Source organism: Daktulosphaira vitifoliae, unplaced genomic scaffold, assembly GCF_025091365.1.
Source record: "Daktulosphaira vitifoliae isolate Bord-2020 unplaced genomic scaffold, ASM2509136v1 Scaffold_1, whole genome shotgun sequence".
Classification (NCBI taxonomy): domain Eukaryota; kingdom Metazoa; phylum Arthropoda; class Insecta; order Hemiptera; family Phylloxeridae; genus Daktulosphaira; species Daktulosphaira vitifoliae.
Window position 1 is genome coordinate 71,038,836 of NW_026099572.1, and position 26,261 is coordinate 71,065,096.

Below are 26,261 nucleotides of genomic sequence, written 5' to 3' on the forward strand. Positions count from 1 at the left end.
ATATTTTACATTACAACTCCTATGTTTATGGATAGAACAATACCTTTAGTTTTCTTTATACGTGTCTGGAAACGTTCTAAACTTTGCGCCAGAGTTAATATTCAAATTCATAGTTAATTAAATAGTTTATAACAAAAATATATTAATTTAAATCATAAAATTAATATTTCATAAGTATTAAATAATAAAAGTCACTAGCGTAGGTTTCATTTATTTTTGAACTAGCATATTAGAAATGTTTCATTTTTCAATTACTTTTTAAGCTAAATATTCCTTATAATTAAAGTTTCACATAACCTTTTTAGACATGTCATGTAATTCAAAAATTCATTTATAATTAATTATATTATCACTAATACATCGTATTACAAACGTATTAAAATAAAAATAATCTAAATCGAAACTTTACTAGGAAGTATAATTCTGATAAATACTAGTCAGCTACGCGACCAGCAACTAATAGTTAAACATCCTTATTGGCTTCACGAAGAAGGCCACACGTCTTCTTGTATAATATTAATGTAACGGCAAATAACATAGTTCTTGTAATTTCTAACGAAACAAAATTGGTATTTTTTTATTTAAATACGAATTATTTTTATTGAGGTAAAGAATGAGGTTTTTATTTATCATTTGGTAAATTTTTCCAATTATTATTTTTTTAACACGCTAAAAAAAATTATAATTAAAATTTCTTTTAAAATTTTAGGCTGTATTTATATCCTTGTACACTTAATATGATTCTTCATTGATATAAAGTAGTTAACAATGTAGCACTTTTTCTTGGTCCATTATAAATCGTGTGGTTCAATTTTTAGTGTATTTCTATAAGATGAAAAAATTTCATAATTTCATCAAACATAGTATTATTTCATAAATATTAGAATATTATAAATTTAACTCGAGATTTCTGTAAGAATGAGATGTATGTATTAAATTAATTATTTTGTTTTATTGTTATAGGATGAAAGAGGACGACTAATGAGACGAAATATAGTGAGATATGCAGTATTAGCTTATGTAATTACATTAAAACACGTGAGCATCAGGGTAAAAAAACGATTTCCTACGTTACAACACATTGTTGACGCCGGTAAGTAGTGAAAACACAAAAATATTTTGTTTTTTTTATTATTATTTACAATACTTTATTACAATCAACAATCAATATTTTTCTTGAATTCATACTCAAAACTTTTTGAACGCTTGAAATAAAATTTCAATACATTTAACTAGCCTAATAAAAACACAGACGGATATCGTGCTTTTAAATCATTGATCAAGTAGTAATATAGTACCCGGGAGACGTGAAATGACCGGTTTTCATATTTTCACATAGGTGTAACTCAAAAACTCGTTTGTTATCAATTTATTGAAAGAATGCGACAACGTATTTATTAATCGTAGAATCGAGCGAAATCAGATCACCCTGTAATCAGAAATTTAATCAGTTAAATGTAGTTTCCAATACTCACGACGAAAAATAAAGAAAACTATGTATTCAAAACTATAGTAATTGGCACAAACATAACCCAAATGAATAGTTCCGGCCATATTACGATAATTTACTGTTTGGATTTTTATCAAAGTTTCGAGCTCATATCCGTTATGTCGTTATCGAAAATTTGTGTTTACTGTTTTCCCATGCGTGGCTTAGGAAATACTTAATTAAGCTGTACATTTACGTAAAAGGTTAACTATTAATTCGGTTGACAATTGATTCGATTGAATTACTTTCGACAACAATACCTGTACAATACTATTCGGATAGTATAATTTTCAACTTCATTTCAATGAAATAATTTAATTTGGATTACTCATTTAAACATACACTACAAATAAATAATTTCCTTTTTTCTATACAATCTCTGGAAGTTTTCAGTAAAATTAAATTTTAGTGTATTCTGTATGTCACTTTGGTAGGTAATTTATCGAGTTCAATCTGTTAAATTATTACTTTATAATAAAATAAAGCCAAAAAAAAATTATCGGCGTAATATTCTTTAATTTATTTTTTATAATAATTTTTTGTTTGTCAAATTTTGATAACATTGAGTTTCTAGAAATTAAATTTTAGAGTTCAATAAACTTGTTATAATTTTTTTATTTTTTCATCAAAGGTTTCTATTAAAACATTTTCACTTTACAATAATATTTGCATGTAGTAATACTCTTTTTTTTACCACGAGTACAATATCTTGACCGTTTAAAATATTATGGAGGGGGTAAACAAAGGTATCCATAGGAAGTGTTGCGATTAAGCGTATAACAAACTTAGGCCCGACACAGGTATCATGCTGGAAAGCGAAAAAAAGATTGTGGAAATGATGGATGAAAGGAGTCCTATGTCCAAATACTGGATGCCGCTTGTGTGGGCAACAAACATCATAAACCGAGCTCGCAAAGAATCACTCATATCCAGTGACCAAGTGGTGCAAACCCTTCTTGTCGAGTTGTCTGACATCAGACGTAGACTTGGATCCCTAATCAGCTATGATACTGTCTGCGTTCCACTCGTCTATACACAGGTCAGCAATTTGCCAATACCCTACCGACTACACTTGAATGTTTCATTACATTATTTCATTTTCATTAAAAAAATTTATTCCTCGGCAACTTGCCAATCTACTAAATCTACTGTATATTGATTAATCAATCTTTTATGAAATTTTGTTTTCATTTAAATTTGGCAAGTACCATAGGAATATGTTTTTCACAAGAAAATTAACCATCTCATTAAATGCCTTAGTTGGTTGAATTTTTGTTAATAAAATAATACCGTAAAAGTAGATGTGTTGATTTCTTGGTATGATACGGCTCTTATTGGATATACTTTACAAACTAATACCGCTTTTAGCTTTGCATGTGCATGTGTATAACTAACTAAAATTGCATGTAACAATCAACTCCAAAATACTGGTAAGTTGTAATTTTATTTTATTATAGTTTTATTTGTACTTTATAATAAGCGTAACTACATACAAAAATGTATGCTTGAAGGACTTGAGCGTTTGTGTTCGTTGCTCGACAATGGAACTGCAGTATAATATTAACTTTAAGTCTCTGGCCTTAACTCATATAAAATATACCTTGGCATTATTTTTACCACATACTGTGATCTTTAGCTCTACACTTTGAAAACCACGCAACTGCGTGTTAAGTGTCACAAGAGACTAACATTTTTTTTTATTAGTTCACATTTTGCATATTTACATAACGATACAAATTATGATTCAGTTCTGTAGTATCAATAAATAAATTTGATATAAATAAATTGTACGTTGTATGCATAACGATGATAATATTTTTATTGCAATAACAAATAATTAAATATTTCAACTAAACAAATTATTTTGTACATAAATATTTATTAAACGTGTATGCTACAACATGGACGAACCCGAGTAACATTACCGAGGTGAATGGTGGTTGAATTTCACCTGCACAAGATGTGTCAGGCATGCAAACGCGAATGATATAATTTGTATACAAAATACAAATTTTGACAAAACAATTTAACGCCAAAAAATCACACTAGATACTTCTAAGTCGATTTGGGTATTGTCGAAGTGTTTTGATCAATGAGACAAAATCGACGTCAAAGAATTCCTTATTCATCGTTTTCATCAATAGTCATCATGATTATCATGTTATCTTCAATTGTTCTAAAATGTAGACAGCTATTTTATCATTATTCGCCTGATTACGTTACGCTTGTATATTATTATATGTACTCAACAATTTACTAGTGATTGCAATTGTACACGTAATCTAATTGCAGAGAGAAAGTGCACTGTTAAATTGAAATGAAAAAGAGAATATGACTGCAAAATACGTTTGTTCAATAAATTGATGATATTTGTGTGTTTAATAATTTTATATTTATTAATTTCTCCAAGTTAAATTTAAATTACATTTATTATTATAAATGTAATATGAATACGAAGCACATTATTCTGAAATATAATATTAGGAGGACAAAATTAATATAAGTCATAATTTCTACTTTTAAGTAAACAAAATTTAATTAACATGTTATTGACGTCGCTGAACTCAAATTTGATACTATTTTTTTCAATGTGTTCCTTTTTAGATGGGTTACGCATGATTCTAGAAAGTTATGTTGAGGAAGACCAAATTATTTATTCGTAAAATAACACATATTTTTTTGTTGTTGCTTGAAAAATCTGATTTAATTAAAAAGTTTTAATATGCAACTTGGCGCAAATATTATCGCCAAGAGAGCTAGTTAAGCTAACACTTATTTCAAATCTCTACTAATCTCTCCATTTTTTTATATCCAATTATAATTTAAATCGTTAATTTTTTTAATATTTACTTTTATATAACACCAAATTTTACAAGCAAAAGTTAATTAGGAAGTAAAATTTTGAAATTTCAAGATATGCATATCTTTTATAAGCTTATACGTGTCATTTTGAACAAAAATTAGAAAATACAAATTCATTCGCTAATAACGTGAAATATTTTATTACACTATTGACTTGAACAATATAGTGTTTTTTTTATACACTTCATCATAAACTCATTTAGTAATTACACTCGTACAACTGTACGGTAATATCTACTGGTCCAAAACAACATATTACCTAATCAAATGTCAACTATCAAGTGATTAAATGCAGTTTTATATTTTATTAGTAATATCAAAAATGTGTAATTTTGTCTCCCTAAGATAAATTACTGAAACACTGCTAGGCGATCCGATATTTTATTGATTACTCCTTTTGATAACCTCAGAAAACGAATCAATTTGACAGCATCAAATTGTTACTTAATTTACTACAGCTACATTTTATATTAGGTCATTAATAATTGATTTCTCTGAATAAAATGTATCGTACAATAAAAACCTAATTATTTCAATCTTAAAAATGGTGTATAAATAAACTATACTTTAAAATTTATAACTTCCTTAGAAATTTAACATATTTCGGTCTATTCCTTTAATAAAATAGTAATTTTAATTGATTTTTTGTATATATTTAACCTTATTTTCAAATTTATTTAAAAATTGACATTTGAGTTTTATGCAATAATTACATAAATCTAAACAAAATTATTTTGTTTAGTTTGTGTATTGATATTTTCAGTAATTTCTTAATGTTTTTATTAATAATTCATAAAACAAACGTTATGGATCCTTTGACAGCATGTTCTGAATCATAATCTATAAAAAATAACTTCAGTATTTAAAAATTCAACATAGATTTTTATTTAAAAATTGGAATTCTAATATAATTTGTAGTTGTGACATCAGAAATAAACATAACATTTTAAAAATAACCAACACAGGTTTGATGATGACAAGTGAAAAAGAAATTTTAGAATCGATAGAGGCCAAGACTCCGATGACCAATTATTGGATACCATTAACATGGGCCAACAACATTATAAATAGGGCCAGAAGAGAAAAATTAATATCCAACGATCAAATGGTCCAAACAATATTGTTGGAGATGTCCAACATAAGGTTCAGACTGGGATCATTGATTGGTTACGATGGTGTCAACATACCAATACTCTACTCTCAGGTCGGTATAGCGCAAATGGCATGTGTGTTATTGCGTTTCCACAAAAAACAATGTTGTAGTAAAACGTTGTGTACGTTTTATAATCAGATTTATTTGCATGCTCCTTCGTAGCTTACTATACTTTGTATTAACTATACTTATAGATCGTAAAATTTTCAAATAACAAGACCACGTACTCGCATGGTGTAAAAACGATAATATCTATTGAAAATAAAATAATTTTGTAATATTATACTAAGTTGTTTAAGTTGAGTAATTTATTCAATTGTATAATGTAACTTGTGGATAAAGTTAATCTAAATTTAAAGGTTTCTGTATACATAATTATTTATTTGTTAATTTTAAATTCACAAAATTATATTTATATATTTACTAGATTTATTGATAGTTAGATAACGATTTGTTTAAAACTGAACATTTTCGAATAAAAATTACATTTGGTCAGAGTTTTTATAATAAGTAGTGTACATAATAACATAGTTTATTATTATATAGTACACAACATTCCATCGTCATTACTGATTTATCCCTGAGCCTCCCCGCGAGTTTCTTCATTGAAGCCCAGTAATCTACTAGAGATATAAATAAAAAACAATTTGTTCAGTTTATTTTATGGCTCTTAAATTCCTTTTCTAATATATCATTGAAGTAATGTAATATTTAAAAAAATTAAAATAACCCTTGATTTGATATCTTTTGTAAATCAACTCAAAATCAAAGATTTTTTTTTAATTTATACTTAATATTCTGAAAAAATAAAAGTAAAAATTCTATAAGAGTACCGTATGTTTAAAAGAAGGTTAATACATAGAAAATAGCTTATTTGTAATACATAAATAAAGATTTCAATTAAATATTATGTAAGTACTTTTTGCCTAGATAAATAAATTTACATTTACGAGTGTAAAAAGACCTTTTCAGGAAATGTTATAATAAAATTTCGGTTATTGGCAACTTCATTTACATTTTACAACATTGTCATTGACACATATTGATAACTTAAAAATAATAATTACGTAGGTGTTGGAGATATGAATTTAAAATTGGTCGTAAAATAACCATTTAATCGTTAAAACATGTTAAAATGCATAAGTCACAGTGACCTAAAATACAATAAAGCAATCTATAGTAGGTATATTACTTACTATATTTGTTATGAATATGTTATTCATAAGAGATATAACTTAATTTTACACATGTAGCTGTAAAAAAAAAAAATAAGTGCATTACATACCATTTTAAAATATTTAAACAAATTATTTAACATAATCTCTATAATATCTATAGCTATAATTTTGTTACAAATTACAAAACCATCGGTATAATCATAAACGGCATTCAAGTGATTTGTAAACTAGCTTAAAACAACAATATTTTTCTATTTTAGTCTCTTTTTAAGTCATTATGTTGTATGTAAGTAAAAATAAGAGCAATTTGTCATCTTAAATAAATAAAATATTAACAATTTTTATTAATGTTTTATTTAAGATGACAAATAAGAAATAAATTATTAATTAATGAGAAGTAACTTATTAAAACTTATAATAAATAATATATGTATTATATTTATGTAAATAAATTTCATTAAAAGGCGAGAAACTAATTAGTGAATTAAACTTTATTCAGTTAAATAATTCATTATTTTTTTTTTTTCATATTTTTCTTATGGAAGAATTATTTTTCATTATTTGATAGAAATTGTGTTCTCCTCTTCAACTAAATCAATGTTAACAATCTTAAGGAAATAACCTTTCAATAAGATTTGTTCTTTTTATTTTAAATATTCGGATTAGTCATTATTCTAAAAATCTTAGTTTTTCATTGATGTACTTACTCAATGTAATATTATTTTCATATTGATGAAATAATTATTTTACGCTTCAAATTGAAAAAAAATCTCGTCATAAACATTCGAATACCAAAATATTTCTCACGTAAATAATTATTGCTATTTGCGATTATTTTCAGTTTCGCTTTAAATTTTCAACGCATTAGACCATGCAAGGCTACCGAAAAACCGGAATTAAAAACTAGAGTAAAAAATAGGATTCCCTTTAAACTATCTGTTCCGTAAACTATGTTCACAAAAACAACAAAAATGCATTGAATTAAAAAAAAAAAAAAAAAAAAACATATTTAAAATTACATCTATGAAGGAATTTTCAGTACAATGATGTATTAGAGTATTGCGAGAGTAAAGTCACCTTGACTATAGTTTTTCCATGCTCTTTATTGCACATCCCAAGTAATCATATTTGAAGCGGTGCATTATAGTCGAGTGTCGCCTTTCAGACTATTAGAAAGACGAAACAATACCAGATAAATGTGACAGTTGACCTACAGACTCTTTCCGACACGTTAAGAAATTATGTGAAAAGAAGTGGGAGATTTCGCATGAATTTACATCAAATTTTTCGACTCTGCACTAGTCGCTTACGGTATCGAAACGGCTCTGACCTTCTCGAAGCAGTTATTATCATGACATTGACTTATACTCTAATCGGTAGCGAGTGTGAAACATTTTTCAATCATTAATGTCTCATAATATTAATTTATTTGTTTATATTTTTTTATCGTTGACATTTTCAATAATCAGATGTAAAGAGCGGTTACGTATCATAATTACGTCTGGCTGTGATTATAGAGCTACTCGGTAAAAGAACTAACTACCGCGACTGCGGACCCGAAGGCGATACGGTGTATACTTTTCAAGGAGTCGCCGGCACATTTAACTCGATATGGATATCGAATGATTGTACCGCATTTATACGGTCCAATGAACTCGAGTTGTCTCGTACGCGATAAGTGTATATCTCGGAAATCGAGAGTTCAATTTTTGCAAAACCTCAATCGTGTGCTGAAATATATCATTACTGTGATTTCTCATCTTGAAACTTTTTATCGTGTCCATGTGATAGTAGCAATGTATTCGATGTGCGTAGTAATACACGATAGCCAAACAATCTATCGCCCCCCAAAAAATGTTTTAAAAATCGATTATATAATCGAGGATCAAATCGTGTCTGCATTACTAAATTAGTTTTGTTATACTACGTTTTATAGATTTCAAAATATTTTATAACCATAAAAAACTATAAGAATCGATGCCAAATTTGTTTTATAATTTGATTTAATAAATTATAGAAAGTTGACTTAATGTTTAAATAAGAGCTTAGCATTTCTTGGTACATGTATGCTTAACTAAAATTAAATATAAATTGTATTTTAAATATGACAATAAGTTATCAATACTATTCATTTAAAAATAAGTTGTTAATTAATGAACCACGAGTAATCAATTATAATTTTTTAACGTTTAAATTTAATTAATTATCTTTGTATATTGTGAATCACAAGTACTAATGTCATATAATAATTAACTAGTATTTAATGGTTCAATATTTTTTTTATAAGCTTCAAAATACTCTATAAAATATTTTTATTCAATAATAATAATACTTAGTAATATTGTTTTATACAATGTAAAGTTGCTTATTAAAAATAGTGAAGTGATGTGATAAAATATTTTCAAATTATTTTTCAAACTAATAGTATGTATTATTATACGAGGGAAATTTTTGATAAACAATAGTAAAAATGATTTATATGTGCAAGCATTTTAAATACTTATTTTTTTATTTTCAAACTGTCCTATTTTTGTGTAAAATATGTGAGTATTGAATATCATATTAACATATAGGAATTTTTGGATAACTGCATACATTAATATTTTAGGTAGTTATAACAGAAACTGTAATGATTATATATAATTTTATTTTTAACGCAGTATTAAATACATTTTTATTAAATCATTCTTTAATTAATTTTATAAGATTCATAATTTTATACAATTTCTCATTGCATCATTGTTATAATAGACAGTTTTAAAACAACCATTGAAAATATCTTAACAATGTCCTTGAATTTCAAAGTTATATATTATTATCATTATCACAAAAAATGCGTGTTGAAGTCTTCCTTTTTATATCATTATTTGCTGCAAAAAACTAGTTAATCAAATATTTGTTCTTCTGCAGTAGTTATAGGACGATAATAAACTGGAAGTACAATCAAATGATATTTACGTTTATGATTATTAAAATTTTATAAATTATAAATTTTACAATTGGAAAGATTATAAAAGAAACAATTGTTTGATTATACTTTCAATTTATAATCGCTGAATGTTATATTAATTACAATTAAAAATTGTATTGAAACTCTGTGAAAAAATAAATAAATAAAAAGTGACCTTGATTATGATATTTGGTATTGAAATTAGTTTTCATAAACCTCAAGTGATTACGTCATTAATAGTTCAGGTTTCATTAGACCATATCCTATAAAGCAAATTTTTTTTTTTATATCTCTTATGATGTATAACTCTGCTAACATTTGTTTTAGCACAATGTATACTATATGGTACTTAGAGTATTGATTGAAAAGTAAGGCGTTGAAAACTTAAATAATTATCTACAAAACGGCGGCAAAAAAATATTTATTGTTTTTTTTATCAATAAAAATATTTGGATGAAATACAAATCATTAGATGCAAAGAGTATTCTATTTCCTTCGCTTGATATAACTAGTTTTTTATGCTGAAATTACCAGCAATAACCAGTGTCGTAGCCAGAATTTCACAGAGGGGCCATAGTAAAAAAAAAATCTACAAAATTCTATATTTTGGATCTTTTTTGTTCATCACTTCATTTAGAAATGAATATTGATGTTAATGGGAGCAAGTCCCCTGGCTATGGCACTAGCATTAAGTAAGACACGACCTATACAAATCTGCTTTACCATGTAAGTACTTATTATTTATAAGTAATCAAGCTATCATCTAACATCATAACCGCTTTTTTATCATCAATTTTTGGTGTATAAAATTTTAAGTAACAAAATATTCTCTCTTGTTGTTATGGGAATTAAAGATATCAGTATAGATTATAATCGCGGCTTATATGAATCCGTATTGTCATAAAACCTGTACACAAAAGATTAAAAATTACTAAGTTTAACAATACTTGCAAACTTAAATAATTATATATCCAGTTACGATAATTTATGTATATATAAATATATATTATTTAACTCTTAATATGTTTTGCAATACATTGTGTAATATTTATCTTCTTGTAAAAATGGTAAAACCAAATCATTAATTTTTAAAGAGTCTTTTCTGAGAATCGCTGATGTAAAGAAAATCTGGTTTCATTGAAACTTAAATATTATTTGGCCAACAAAATGGTAATAAAATTTAACAACAACATATTAATGTTAATTTTTTTTGTTAATTACAGGTGGTCACGTTATCGCTGTACGCTTATTTTGGCGCTCAACTAATTGGTGCCCAAATGGTGGAACCGCCAGTCGAGTGGGGATTTAAAGACTTTAAAGAGTTTGATCTGTACGTGCCAGTCCTTACGATTGTTGAGGTTTGAAACATTTTTTTCATCACACATTTTATACAAGTTTTATGATAAAACATTTATTTTTGTTATAGTTTTGTTTTTTTGTCGGTTGGCTCAAAGTAGCTGAAGTTTTAATCGGACCTTTTGGAGAAGACGACGACGATATTGAATTGAATTGGCTGATCGATAGACATATTAAGGTATAAATAGCATGTTATAATGTATTTTCCATATATTACATGAAAAATATAGCACATAATTATTCTGAAATTACAGCAAAATTGATCAACTATTGCTATCCGGTTTTTTACTTTCTTTTTCATTCACCTATAATAATGTGCACTTAGTATAATACTGCAGATTGTAATGATTATTGGCTGCTAAATCAGCAAGATTTTGGCTCGGTTCTTCATTAAATTTATAGCTATTGACATTACATAACATCCATAAAAATATATCATTAATTTATGTTGTAATCAAATCATTTTTAGAACTTCAGTAGGTAACCTAGACTAGCGTAAAATTACAAAACTGTTAAAATTCGTTACGCAGCCTGGGCAGGAAAAACTCTCGACTATTAATTGTTATAAATAATTATTGCAATTGTACACCATGAGATGACGCATAATAATTGATCTTATACTTAAATATGTTTGTGTTATAATTAAACACATTTTAATGGTTTCGGAAAAATGCATTTGGATGTAGATATTAGAAATTAAGAATTTTGTTTACAATAATACAATAACTTCTCGAACTTCGGAGGGATATCAACCAAAAACATGCTTTAGTCATCATGAACCTAAAACATTTTATCATTATATTATTTAGTGTAATAATAATGATATATGATTGACATAAAAAGATTATCTACACGTTAAACTTTGTAACATGCTTTTGGGGATAATTTAACAAAATTAAAAACCAATTTAGCACTTTTTTCTAGATATTGTTTTTTACAACTATGTTTATGGATGGGTGATTCAAAAAAAAATGTGCGAGTTTGCAAAAAGAACGTGATACTCTATTCGTTTTAATGATATTATACTTTTTGCTTCTTTGATGATTCATGCTTTTAAGTAATTTTTAAATGAGCATAAATCATTAATTAATACTACGGTCAAGGTTATTTACCATGAATATATTCATTGAGATTTTCTGTAAATTTTATTTTTTTATGGTTGTATTCAATTTGCATATAACTCTGCAATTATGTTTTTCATTAATATTCCATTATTCTTTATTTCCTTATATTATTATACATGAAAATAAACTATAATTTTTCAACTATTCATTGATAAATTTTCACTTTTTAATGTATACAAATTTTTAAATAGTTTGATAAACCAAAATTAAATTTAGATAAATTTTTACTGGAAAGTTTTCATACAAAAACTAATAATTGAATTAAGTGTTGAAAAAAACAATAATGTTATTCTGTATAATTTCTAGCGAGTTCAAAAAAATAAACAATAAACATATACGATTGAAGTTTGAAATAGAATCTTTAAACAAAAACATTAATATTGATAATGTAAACATCCACGTTCTTAAATTTAAACAGGGACATGTGAATTTCATAACAATTTGATGCAATCGCAACAATTACTTTTAAAAAATGACGAATTTAGCTTTGTTTTTATTAAAAAATTAATTTTTATTTTAATTGTATCCGTTTTTGATATAATTTTTCAATATCCTAACTTTCAAAAATTTTAAATAGCCAAAAATTAACCATTTATGCGTTATTAATTACAATTTTATGATGTTTATAATAATTTGTTCCCTTTTTTAATTATAAAAACAAAGTGTATTATATCGATGACACGTTGACGTACTGTGGTAATTTATTACTTTAAACAAACTCGAATATAACGTAATTAAATTGCACTAAGTTGCTAATTGGGTTTTAGGCTATAAATTTAACTATAAAAAATAAATTATACATTGTATTTATTTGGTATTAAACTGAGAATACAAAAAAGATCATTCTTGTACGTATATGTATATATGTATATTTATATGTATATGTTCGTATACATAGTGTTAATTTTTGGGTAATATACCAACTTTTATAATTGTTATGTAAAAGCATTTACCCAATGAAACCTAACTATGTTTAATGTGCATTAAATGCAAGCAATTAACAAGAACATTTTTTTAAATTTAATTCCCATTACCTTAAATGCTCTTTACTAATTGTATTTTCAAATTGAATTTTTAGATTTTTTTAAATATCTGTTGTATTTATAATTAACATCAAATAATAATTTAGACATTGTGATTTTTTATAGTAAAGAAAAGTTGGATAATAATAAGACTAAGGGGCATATTATAGATTATTCATGGATAGGAGTTTGAATGCATAATCAAAACCTCATTATTTTTTATATAATTTTATTACGTGGAAAAATTTTCGTAATAGGAATTTGGAACCCCTCAAAATTACTCCTTACCTACGCCCATGATTAGAGTATTTTTTTTTTTTTTAACAGGCCGCTTACATGATTGTCGACGAAATGCACGAAGAACACCCAGAACTTCTGAAAGATCAGTACTGGGATGAGGTGGTGCCTAAAGATTTACCGTACACAGTCGCTTCAGAACATTACAGGCGTCATGAACCAAAAGGATCTGCTGAGTTTTACAAAGTTAAAGAATCTGACGCTTTGTACGCAAACATGGCTCCTCCAAATATTCTCAGAAAGTCTGCAGCACACGACGATATGTACGCTGATTATGTAAGTAAAATAGAAGTAACTAATATTGTCCCTTCTTTCGCCATGAAACTCTGTTTCCTTTAATAAATTTGATAAGAATTTTATTAGTTCAGTTTTGATGTATGACAGTGTAGATAACTTGTATGTAACAGCAAGTGCATATGACAAAAAAACATTGTGTATACATTGAATAATTACTATGACTACTGTAGAAAGCCGAGATTAACGAACCCGAACGGGTGGTATCGCTGTATATCTGCTGCATCTTTTTGTTTTGCTTGGGTTTCCATCGACTCTTTAATATGTATCTTCTATCGAAGGTCAAGCAGTGGCCGTACAAGAATGCATGTCGTGGGATCGATTCTAATGGTCGTTATTATTTTAACACCCGCTGGTCTTTGCTATCTGTTTATTTACTACAATTATGAAGCAAGTTATTTTAGTGTTAAACTATAGATCATTTCTGCAATAAAAACGCATAAATCTCGTTATTACAAATATAATACTGTAAAGCTGATAATGTTTAAATATTGCTTTGTTTGAAAGATCAACACGCATTTCCAGGAACATTAACAGACAACATGCTTATCGTTTATAAATACGAAAAAAACTTATAAAAAATATTATAAAATGAATGAAATGTGAGATTTTGTGATTACCTTAACCTCAGTAAATATTCAACATAGGAACGTTAAAGGTCCGGTCTGCCAGGCGCGACGTGTCGCGACGACTGGTCGCAGCGATCGGCGATCATAAACTGTCGTCGCGACTGTTGTGGTCTACAAATAACGACCGCGACATGTCGCGATGATTAAATTATTATTTTCGGCCTGTTTTCACAAACAGTAATATTGTCATTTCAGTTTAATATCTCTTCAAGTACGCATTACGCGAGTATTCTAAAAAAAATCTTATACAATGGATAAATTTATTTTTAATAATAATAATATTTTAAGTCTTCTCTTAAAAAATACTCAACAAGTAAATGTTAATGAAAAAAATATATAGTTACTTATACATCATGTAAAATAAACATAGATTTTATTTTTACAAAAAAAATAATAAAAATTAAAACTTTTAATACTCAGTATGTAAATAAGCAAATATAAAAATTGAAAATCAAAATAAAACATATTACATATTGTAAAATGTTATGCAGTAGTAGTGGGGTCATCATAGTTGTACATGGAAAACTGTGAGTCTGAAGATCTTGAGTACATACTTGTTGATGGGGAAGGCTGAAAGGAATCCAATGTTTGAAAATGTTGTTGAACAGCATGTGGGTGTATAGGTTGTTCGTCTAACAAATACTTTTCTTCAAGTTCAGTCATGAATGAAAAAATTCTTCTCTTAGCTTCGAGTTGTCCTTTGATTGGTAATTTTTTAGCTGTTACGGCCATAGTTTTGAAAAATAAATCAAGTTCATCGAAACTTTCATCTTTCTTTTCCAATAGTTGTTCATTTTGATTCATAATTTTCTTAATAAGCAAACTTCGTTCCTCTGAATTATTCACAAATAAATCGGCAACATTTTTTGATTTAGAAATACCACGCTTTCTAATTAAAGTTTCAGTCGGTAAACTATTAGCTGCTTCACATAGTGTATCAACGACATTTTCTTCATNTATAGTGTATCAACGACATTTTTTCATTGCAAGGAACGTCCTACTATGATTTATAGTTACGTTACAAGCCGAGCTGAAAATGTTAGTAATTTATCGTATATTACAATTTTTACATATGAAAATTATTTATGATTATTTAATAATACTGTAATCAAATAATATTAAAATTATATGAAAATTAAAATGTTTTTATTACATTCTTTTTTTACCAACTAGGTACAATAAATTAGAGTTCTCTATAATAATTCTTTTATGAATACCCGTTTTTTTAAAATTATAAATAATATATAATTTTAATACATACTCTCGTTCACATTCAACTTGGTCCAAAAAAGTGAGATGTGTTGCCAATGACCACTTTTTTTTGTTTGATGCTGCCGATCCAGTTCCCAGTTTCCTTTTATTTCGCGAGCACGAATCTCTAATATTTTTCCAGCGCTTTTTCGTTTCATCTACTACAAAATGATTAAATACATTTCAGAATTATTTTATGTACTTAAATAAATGCAATGAAAATTATTAATTATATTGTTTACTAGATTTTCCAATTTTTGTCGATATTTCTTTCCAAATTGTGTCCTTAATTATAATATTTTTATAATCCGTAGCAGCTATATTATATAATATAGGGTTATTTTCAACTTCTTGGATTAATATTTCGCCATCAGACGATGAAAATACTAATTTTGACACAGTGTCGCTGAGATGTGTCGCGCGTATACTGCTCTTGCAGCAGTAAGTCGTCGGTCGCGGCGACCAAAAATTGATATGTCGCGACTTGTCGCGTCTTGCAGACCAGATTATACAATTTCTTTAAAAACAGATATTAATGATAAGTCGCCGCGACACGTCGCGCCTGGCAGACCGTACCTTAAGTCATAATTTCTAGAACATAAAGCAATAATCATCAAACACTTAAAAAATAGTTAATGTAGTTGTCGCAAAATTCGATCGTTAAAATATTACATTTTACAAATATTAAGAATGCTGACTTATTCTACACCACGACTAAGTTGTGACACTAATTCTTACAATAGAGTATCTTTGATGTGTTAACTTCACAATAAATATTACCATAAAATTATTACATATTTAAGTATAAAAACATTTTGTACAAGTAGTATCGTTGTTTAAACCTAATGTACAGTAAAAAAAAAAAACATTTAAAAAATTACTATTAAAAAGCTTCTAGCAAAATTTATCATACATAATGATTTTAATTATGTTTCAGGAAAGTGTTGATACACCTATGGCCGAACGACGAAAAAATTGGTTCCAGAGACAAATGCATCGAATGGGATCGATGAGATCTTCATCTACAACGTATTCATCTGGGGGCCTGTTTAATAGAACTAGGCACAATTCTGTGTACTCCAGTCCAGAAAACGGTATTCCCGTAGGAGCCGTTATTAACGGCCATGTAAGTGGCGTCAACACAAGTACTCCACAAATGCAAAAAATGACACTTTATGATCGTTTATGGGGTAGGAAATCGATGAAAAGTAGACGCGGTAGTGTACAAGGTAATTTAAAAATACCCATTAAGAAATGTTCTTTATTTATTTACATTCTATTTATAGATTTTAAGTACCCAGTGACTGAATAATGCAAACAAATAAAAAAAACAGTATTTGAAAGCCTTTAAAAATTAACATCCTTTCTGAAATTTTTTTTCATGTTGCCGATTTTAATAATGTATTACTATATAGTAATTCTTATGCATACAATTATTTGTAGTTTTTAATAATTCACCAAACAATTATTGTTTTCATTAAATTAAATTTCTTTTCTAATAAATCTAATAAGAATATGGTAATGGTATAAATTTTACCGTTGTTTGATATTTACTTATTTTAAGATGCAGTTATTTAAGTACATCTATAGATGAATATAAATAACGCTTCGATCCATGTCCATATAGATCATATATGATCTATAGAGACGTGTATTAATCATTATTATAAATATTAGATATTATTGTAATTTATTCCTTAAACGTGTATTCGACGATAAATTCCTTCTTTATACAAAAGCAATGTCATTTCAAGGCCGTTGAGGTTAAACGTGTTTGTATCAATCTATGTAACTGACCCGGACCACCGTATTTTCCCAATATTTTAACACTAATTACAATTTCTTTGAATCGAGTTGAAACGTAAAACTATCATATCAATGAATAATCGATTAAACTTTCTTATCCCCTCCCATTTAAGAGTTTTATACATATTCTATGCGAATATGCTAAATCAACGTCGTAATAACCAAACAGGATCGGTATTTTCACTTTTTTCGCAAAACTTATAAAATGTGTCACGCAGTAAATTGGTTTTTTGTAAAAAATTATCATTAACGTAATAAACTCCAAAAATATTCCAGAAATAATATTTACAAATCGCCGATAAACACTACAATGTTTTGATAATCATTAAAGATTTATAAATATTAAGCTTATAAAGTTATTTAAAATAACCCTAGCTAAAAAGAGCTCAGTATTATTATTTCCCTAGAATTTTGTTATGCATTTGTCGATAGAGTTTAATTAAGACAATTCATAATTAAAAAAATCTAAATAATATAATAAACAAAAGATTTTAAGTAAAAATTGATAACTTTTTTTCCGGAGCTAAACAATAATATCGTTCCAGAAACATTAATTTAATAATAAAAAATATTTTAACAAAATTTTTTTTTTAATAATGTTTATAATATAATTTTTTCATATAAATATCTATATAGATAAATTATTAAGAATCTCTAAATCTTAATGTTGAGTATTTTTTAATTAAACAGGTCACATTATTTCGTATTCTATTGCAAATATGAAACACGTTTTCACATAATGTAATTAAATCTCAGCTCCTCATTTTAAACAGCGCTTTCATTAGAATTTATTTAAGACAATGTTTAATTAGTTGTTCGTCACGATTATTGGCATTATTTTTGCAATTGACGTCGTTACTGGTGGTTATATACAGAAATTATCTCTCTCTCCATAATATTCTTTGTTTTAAACTATTGGAAAAATATGTCGCATGAAATTTATTAAAAAGTGATACGAACTATTGTTTTTCGCCATCGCTATTAAAACCGAAAACTATCAAATTACAAGTTATTAAAATGATTTTTATCATAAGCCTACACTTGTTAATTATTTACAAAAGTGATACCTATTTAGTGCGTTCGTCCACAGTAGACTACTAATAGAAACATGACATATACATTAAATTTTACTACTCATTTCTTTAAACGTATTACATTTACGGACTAAATATCATTAAATAGCTGGAAGGTACCAGTTCACGCGAAACTACAGTCACTATTTATCGAGTATTAACATCAGTTCCCGTTACATCTGACGTGTTCCACATTTTCTACCCATACTCAATGAGTATAATAAATATATCATCTGTTGTTATAGGTTCTAACAAGATGAACGCAAGGGGAAGACCTAGGATTCCTACTCCGGACGTGCAAAAGGATAACTATATTACCGATAAGGAAAATACCAAGCAAAACGCATCAGTCAATGGATCCGTTCAGTCAGGACTGCATCCATCGGATATACCGGTTGTACAGGTAATAAAAAGTGCATAGAAAAAATATGAAATTCTACTAGCTAACTAGTAAAATTATTTAAAATAATCATTATATAATATCAATGATAAAAATAGTTTAACCCACTTCAGCAGTTTATTTCTGAACCATGAGATTTAAAAAAAAAACTTTCTTTCATTAATTTTTATTATTAGTACCGGTACTTTTATTTTAAACGTTTTCTTTTTAAATTCAAATCGTTTATATGACATCAGAAAAGTTGCTCGTAACGTGTTGTTTGAATCATTCCTCCTTGAGGACTGAGCAAATTAAATTTTAGTGAAAGAGTTCCTTATTATGCATATCAATAATTCAAGTAGGTAAAATATGGACGTTCAATTTAACATGTAAAAATTGTTATTCAATACCCGTTAATACTACTTTTATATTAAAATATACGAAATTTGTAAAATTCATGTTTTAATATTTTTTGTTAAATTGAGTAAACTGTACTTAATAAGTTGCATAGATATTATTTTATTAACCTCGAGCGACTTTTATGATTAGTAATACAATTTTTTGTTACTTATAACCATTTCAAAAATGGATTAACAAAAATATTAAAATTATGAAAATAATATATTTTTTTATATTCACATAGGTATTTCTTTTAATTTCAGTATATATAAATAATTATTATTATTATTATATATATTATAATGTAACCCTTTACTTTTACACAAAATGGGATTCAAAATAGAAACTTTTGTAAAAAAGTTAACCTTTTTAACATAACTTTGAACACAGTGCGTATTTTATACTTTAAAATTCAACAGATACGCATCAAAGTGTTTTTTATGATGATGATGTAAAAACCATCAGATTTCATATATTTTGTCCCAACTATGTCGCGTCCCCTTTGTACTGATTTTTTTATTCTAATTACAAATAAAAAATGATTTTATATCTTTCACTATATAATGTGTTATTAATAATTCTACCTAGTCGACAATAAAACATCTATAACCTAATGATATTAAGTGAAAAATAATAATTACTCCGTTTGCGTTTCATATGAACGAGTCTATTAAAATACTCTTAGTGGTAATACTCATAAGAGTGACGTTATAAATTATATTGTCATTATAATCGATTTTACAGAAATTAATCCCAATGGCTAGTTGGAAAGTATTTAATTATGTTTAAAGAAATATTTTAATATCTTAGTAGTTCTAGAAAAAATCTTTTTACATTATTTTCATAGTTGTTTCTTTGTTTTTATATGAATTACTATAAAGCACAATTTTATTCTGAAACTTGGTTATTAAGTTATACCTTACATTTAAATGATCGTATAAAACTTTATCTTAATTATTATTTCTGTATTTATGAAGCACTTCATAAATTACTAAAAAATTTAAAAAATGTATATCCAAGACAATTTTTTAATGGAAGTTTGCCAAAGATATTACACTTCTATCGTTTTATTGTATTAATTCTTGAGTCGTCGTCTTGGTAAGAAAATACCTTTTATTTTTATCTATTTGATAAAAAATGGCAGATAACGAATTTTTATTTCTTTAATGTCATTTTACGACACTATGTAATAAATAATTAAACAATTTTTTTTAATGTTCATACAATCTTTTTGAGTTAATTAGTACAATTTAAAATCTGTGTCGACTATTTTATTTTAAATATCAGTCGTTATTATGATTATACAATTTGTCTGCATAAAAGATCTGAAATAATTATGAAAGATTAAATTTTAAAACATATTTACATTACTAGTTTGATGTGTTTGTCAATTTGTGTTTAATAAAATAAAATTGTTTTAAATAATTCATTTGGATTCTATGTTTTATTAGGTTGTACTGTCGCCGATTCAGGAGAACCCAGGAACTCTAAGACAGCACAGAGGACATAATAACGTTAGCCAGGGTGTGCTGAATCCAGCATTTAATAACGCTGCTCTCAACAGTACCACAGTATTTACTACAAGACCCATGACCGTTTCTATGAGTCCTATAGCTTTGTCTACGGTGTCCATGAGCCAACCTCTACTAACTTCTTTAGGCATAACACATTCAACAACTAGTATCAATGATAACAACAACGGTAACATCATAAACGCCATACCTTCTTTAGTACTCACCGACATCACTTCCACGAGTGGCGCACACTCCGATAAGGATGACAGTGCTTGCGGGGGAAGTTCTAGCGGCAGCGTGTCTAGTACTGATGAGCGCAAAACACCAGCGTCCAACAGACGCAAGAGAGGAGAAGTGTACGTGTAACAAAACGCCGTACTAAATTTCAATTTATCATTTGAGACCACGCAATTATCTGCAGGATTTACCTTTAAATTACAACTATTCTTCGTCTGTTCTAGTTCATTGTACTGTCTAGAAGAACTTTAATACTTTTATAATATACACCGCAAAATACGATATCACTTTAAAGATAAATCGTTTGGATTACTAATTGTCACAAAGTTGCTCAACTGTTTCTTAAGTCGCTATCGTATTGGTTTTGGTTTTTTACTATAAACTTTGATTTTTAACATATGTATTATTATCATCTTTAAATTTATTAGAAACTACGACAATTTTTTATGCAAACAACCTTTGTAAACATTTAAAATTTTTATTGTATATTAACCTTATAAACAAATTGTGATAAGTCCAATCAAAAATTACACCGTCCAAAATTTCGACTAAATATGTAATTGTAATGTTATATGTAACGATTGTACTAAGTTTTTGAATTAACCCACGGTAAGAGATAAGGAAAAGTTCAACGAAAAACCAATATATTTAGTCGCTCTTAAATAATTATTATATTTATAAACCAAAACCGAATTTTTTTTAAAAGCAACTAAAAATTTACGTTTGGACATTTTCTTAACTCACTTCCAGTATAACTTAGTTCACAAAAATTTATTTAATTTATCATACAATTATATATAAATATATGATTTATAAAAATAAATATTTGTTTAACAAATATATTATTTCTATAAAAAGCCTGTACATTAACAACTAGAAAGATAAGATTTATGAAAAATAATATTTATTTGTCCCACTAATAATATATCAAATACCTGTGTATATTTTTATTTTGTTAAGAAAGAAAAAGTGTGATGATATTATTACTTTTTTTTTTTTTTTTTATTAATTATAGTTTTGCGATATCTGTGATAGATAGTTGGAAAACAATTTTCAATTTAATTTGTTAATTTTATTTTAAATTAATTATTTTTACTTAAATAATATACTTTAGTTATATTATTTATAGTTTTAATGTTTGAACTAACCTTGTAAAATATAATTCTGACTAGATTAAATTGAAATTTATTTTACTAATTATTTGTGTAAGTACATTATAATTTGGTTTCAATTTTGCTGCCTAATAATATCTGTTATTTTTGAACTCTATATTTAAAGTGAACGTATATAAATAATTTTATGTAGCACTATATTTTTTTTGAAAGTACACAGGATTCTTGTTTTTAATGTTAATGAATGGCTACAGTAAGATATGAATATGATTATTTTTGAGGCATTTTAAAGTTATAATTGAACCTATATTTAAAGAAAATTAAGTCAAATTTTCACTTGGCTATTTTTGTTTTGTGGTGTCAGACCTGAATCTTCTTACGTAAGTAATTTCTACCCATGAATAAGAAATTTATTAGCTAAATTTTTCTGCTTCTCAAAAATAAAAAAAAATTAATAAATGACTTTTTAAAAATACGAAAAAGGTCTATTACGCTTGACATAATTTAAGTCTTCTGTTATATACAAAGTGGTCACATAATAGTAAAAATACCATAATTTCTTGGTGTTAAAAAATAGTATGACATACAGACCTATTTTATAATTACATTGATTCAATTATTTTTGATAACAAATTTTACAACGGAAGCTAAACGGCAGGCCTTAAAATGGACATAATTTTTTCAATTAAAAAAATGTTCATTTATGATTTAATTAATGATGTAGATTTTAAATTAAAAATGTATTGAAAATATTAATTTATAACTAAAAAATGTAAAAAATTAACAATAAAAAAAACTAATCACAACATAATCAAAAGTATTTGAAATTAAATTATTTAATGCATTTTAACGTAATATTTAAATATTACTTTAATTTTCAAAAATACAATTATAAAATTATAATATACTTTATTATAGAAAGTAGAAAGTAAGAAAAACAAATTAAAGTATGGCAGAAGAGCAAAAGGAAAGAAGATTGGATGGAGTATAAACACTTGTGCAAAGAAAACAAGTGGGGAGTAAGTATGGCGAAGTTTAACAGATATGACGAGTTGTATGATAGACTAGGAACAAAGGAAGGCGATAAAGAAAGCTATAGACTTGCAAAGGTAAGAGAAAAAAGGTCTAAAGATTATCATTACATAAGGTGTATAGAGTATTTTGAAAAATTACTGAATGAGGAGTACCCAAAAGAGACATTAAAGGATATCTCGTGAAATGACGGACTAGTACATTTAATTAACGAGAAAGTGGTATGAGAGGCTGAAAATTCCAAATGAATGGAGGAATAGTATTATGGTGTCGATATTTAAAGGTAAAGGTGACATATAGGAGTGTGAAAATTATAGAGGTATAAAGCTTATGAGTCATAGTATGAAAATTTGAAAAAAGGTAATAGAAAAGAGAATAAGAATTGAAACATCGGTATCCAAAAACCAATTTGAATTTATGCCTGGTAAGTCAAAATAGAGCTAGTATTTTGTGTGAGGAGGCAACTAATAGAAAAATTTAGGAAAAAGAATAAAAAGATGTGTATGGTATTTATAGATTTGGAGAAAGCGTATGATAGATTACCAAGAGAAGTTCTTAAGTGGGCATTATTGAGAAAAGGAGTACCGAAAAGGTGCATTAATATAATAGAAGATATGTATGATGGCACTTGTACCAGGGTAAAAATCATAGAAAGAATATCAGAAGGTTTTCGGGTAAGAGTAGAAGTGCACCAAGGTTCTGCTTTAAGCCCTTACTTATTCTCTATAGTGATGGATGAAATTACTAGAGAAATACAAGAAGAGATGCTGTGGTGCATGTTGTTTGCTGATGATATAGTGTTAATAGGAGAAAATAGGGAGGAAATTAACCAAAGGCTAGAGGTGTGGAGATCAGCTCTTGAAGAAAAGGGTTTAAGAATAATTAGAAGTAAGACAGAGTATATAGAGTATGAGTTTGACAAAGGAGAACACGAGGTAGGTGAAATGAGTAAGTCAGTGACAATATGCGAAGACGTTATTGGAGAGGTGGAGAGTTTTAAGTATTTAGAGTCAGTTGTGCAAAAGAGTGGTGATATTGACGAGGATGTAGACACAGGAAAATAAAGGTGGATCAAGTGGACAGAAGCGTCTGGCATCATATGCGATAAAAGAATTCCAATGAGACTAAAAGGTAAATTCTACAAGACTATAGTGAGACCATCTATGATGTATGGTTCAGAGTGTTGGAAGGTTGATAAGAAAGTAGAGCAGAGATGAGAATTCTTAGATAGATGAGATGAGTGACTAGAGAAGATAGGATAAGGAACGAGCATATAAGAGGAAGTATAGGTGTAGTGTCAATCGTGGATAAGATGAGAGAAAATAGACTTACATGGTTTAGTCATGTTATACGGAGAGTAGAATCGGAATCTGTAAGAACTGTTATAGAAATGAATGTTGAAGAAAGAAGAGGTAGATGAAGACCAAAAAAGAGATTGAGGGACGTTATTGAATGCGATATGAGGACAGCTAATGTGAGCGTAGATGATGTGGGAGATTGTGTCAAGTGGAAGTTTAGGATAAGGGTGGTCGGCCCTAAGTAGTTTGGATTAAGGTGAGGAAGAAGAAGAAGATTTTATTATTTATTAATAAAATTATGTATAGATAATACTTATTCTTATTTACATTATTAATATATATTATTAATTAAATTTATAACAATTACATTTATTTAAATTATACATATTTAATTTTTTGTTTATATAAATAAATGTAACCTATAAAGTTAATTAATTATATATATGAATTATTATATATTGAAAAAATAATAATTATAGATAATACTTATTATTAATATAAATTATTTATTTACTTATAAATAAATACTATAATTAGTACTACACTACTAGTATAATACTATTCTATAATAAGTATATTTAATATTTCTATTAATTTTAATTATAAAATACTTATTTTTTGAATTTATACAAAAAAACTAAAATTAAATTATTAAAGAAATATATTAATAGATTTTGTTGAAATGGTAACAACATACGGTACACGTGTACTACAGAGTTCCATCTAAAAAGACATATTACTGTCATATTTGGTTCGTATTTAATGAAGCATAAATGTATCCTATTCATTCTTTAGTTTTGATAAGCGTATAGTTAAACAAATGAATGAATATACAGAGTGTTCAGTAAGTCAGGAAACGGGTTTTTATTGTTCTTATTGTTTGTAACAATTGACTTGTTTCCTTACTCATTGAACACTCTGTATACAGAATTTAAAAATAGATTTTAGTACCTGATTACAATATAAAAAAAATGTGTGACTAGATAAAAAAATATGAGTCCAGATGACATAAAAGAAATTTTTATAAAATTTATCTAGATTCAAATAAATAAAATGTTTTCTATCTTTTTTTAAATAAAGATAGATTTTTATAAAACAAACGATTTATTGAAATAACTTTTTTTTTCTCAAATTTTGTTTTTTCAAAAATTTAGTTGAATGGTAACATAAATATTAATTTCACACTAATCTTACATTTTTATACCAATATTAATTATTATTTCACAGTAATAATACTAGATTAGAGTATAATTAAAATAATAGTGGTTTTACTTAACTTTAACTAATTATTAACTAATTTTAGAATTGTTCATTTTTTTTATGAACAAGGAACTTCAGCAAATAAAACATTTTTTATTTAATATTACACAATTATACAATTAAAAAAATAGTTTCAAGTGTTAACTATTAATATTTTTAAATCCATTAATTTACTGATAAAGATAATAATTTAGTCATAAATTTGGTTTGATACAGTTATCATAAACTATGTAAAGTCTGTGCAGTTACTACTAAAGTCTGAAGTCACAGATGTTCATTTTATCAATTACAGATAAATATCGTAATTATGTTACAAATAATAATTTATATAATAAATATTTGTTATATACGGGGGGAAGAGTTAAAGTGAATAGATCTTAGGCCAGACAATTTTTTCATATAAGAAAAATTAAAATTTATCTAGTTAATAATAGTTTAGTTAAACTGTTGTTCAGTCAAAAATTTGAAAAAATAATTAAATATTTTTGTGATAAAAATATTTAAGATTTTTAAAATTGAAGTGTAAGTGAAAAAAACAAATATTTA

At 26.7% G+C, this 26,261-nt stretch overlaps 1 protein-coding gene and 1 long non-coding RNA gene across 3 annotated transcripts in view; one reads left to right on the forward strand and one right to left on the reverse strand.

The window, feature by feature from the left end:
* The window catches only part of LOC126899046 (bestrophin-4), a 34,609-nt gene extending 13,030 nt beyond the window's left edge, over positions 1–21,579 (forward strand). The window contains exons 4-11 of one of the 2 annotated variants that reach the window (XM_050673573.1): positions 964–1,093; positions 5,317–5,555; positions 10,856–10,990; positions 11,059–11,166; positions 13,462–13,707; positions 16,543–16,834; positions 18,730–18,887; positions 20,714–21,579. In XM_050673573.1, coding sequence (XP_050529530.1) covers positions 964–1,093; positions 5,317–5,555; positions 10,856–10,990; positions 11,059–11,166; positions 13,462–13,707; positions 16,543–16,834; positions 18,730–18,887; positions 20,714–21,142 — 1,737 coding nt within the window. In that variant the 3' untranslated portion in view covers positions 21,143–21,579. Of the gene's footprint in view, positions 1–963; positions 1,094–2,289; positions 2,529–5,316; positions 5,556–10,855; positions 10,991–11,058; positions 11,167–13,461; positions 13,708–16,542; positions 16,835–18,729; positions 18,888–20,713 lie in introns of both variants that reach the window. The other variant, XM_050673563.1, reaches the window with a different exon arrangement.
* On the reverse strand, positions 15,344–16,548 carry LOC126899067 (uncharacterized). Its single transcript, XR_007702470.1, has 3 exons — positions 15,848–16,548; positions 15,616–15,766; positions 15,344–15,384 (listed from the first exon to the last, which is right to left on the reverse strand). It is a non-coding gene; the product is annotated as an uncharacterized LOC126899067 (long non-coding RNA).
* Positions 21,580–26,261: the final 4,682 nt, after the last annotated feature.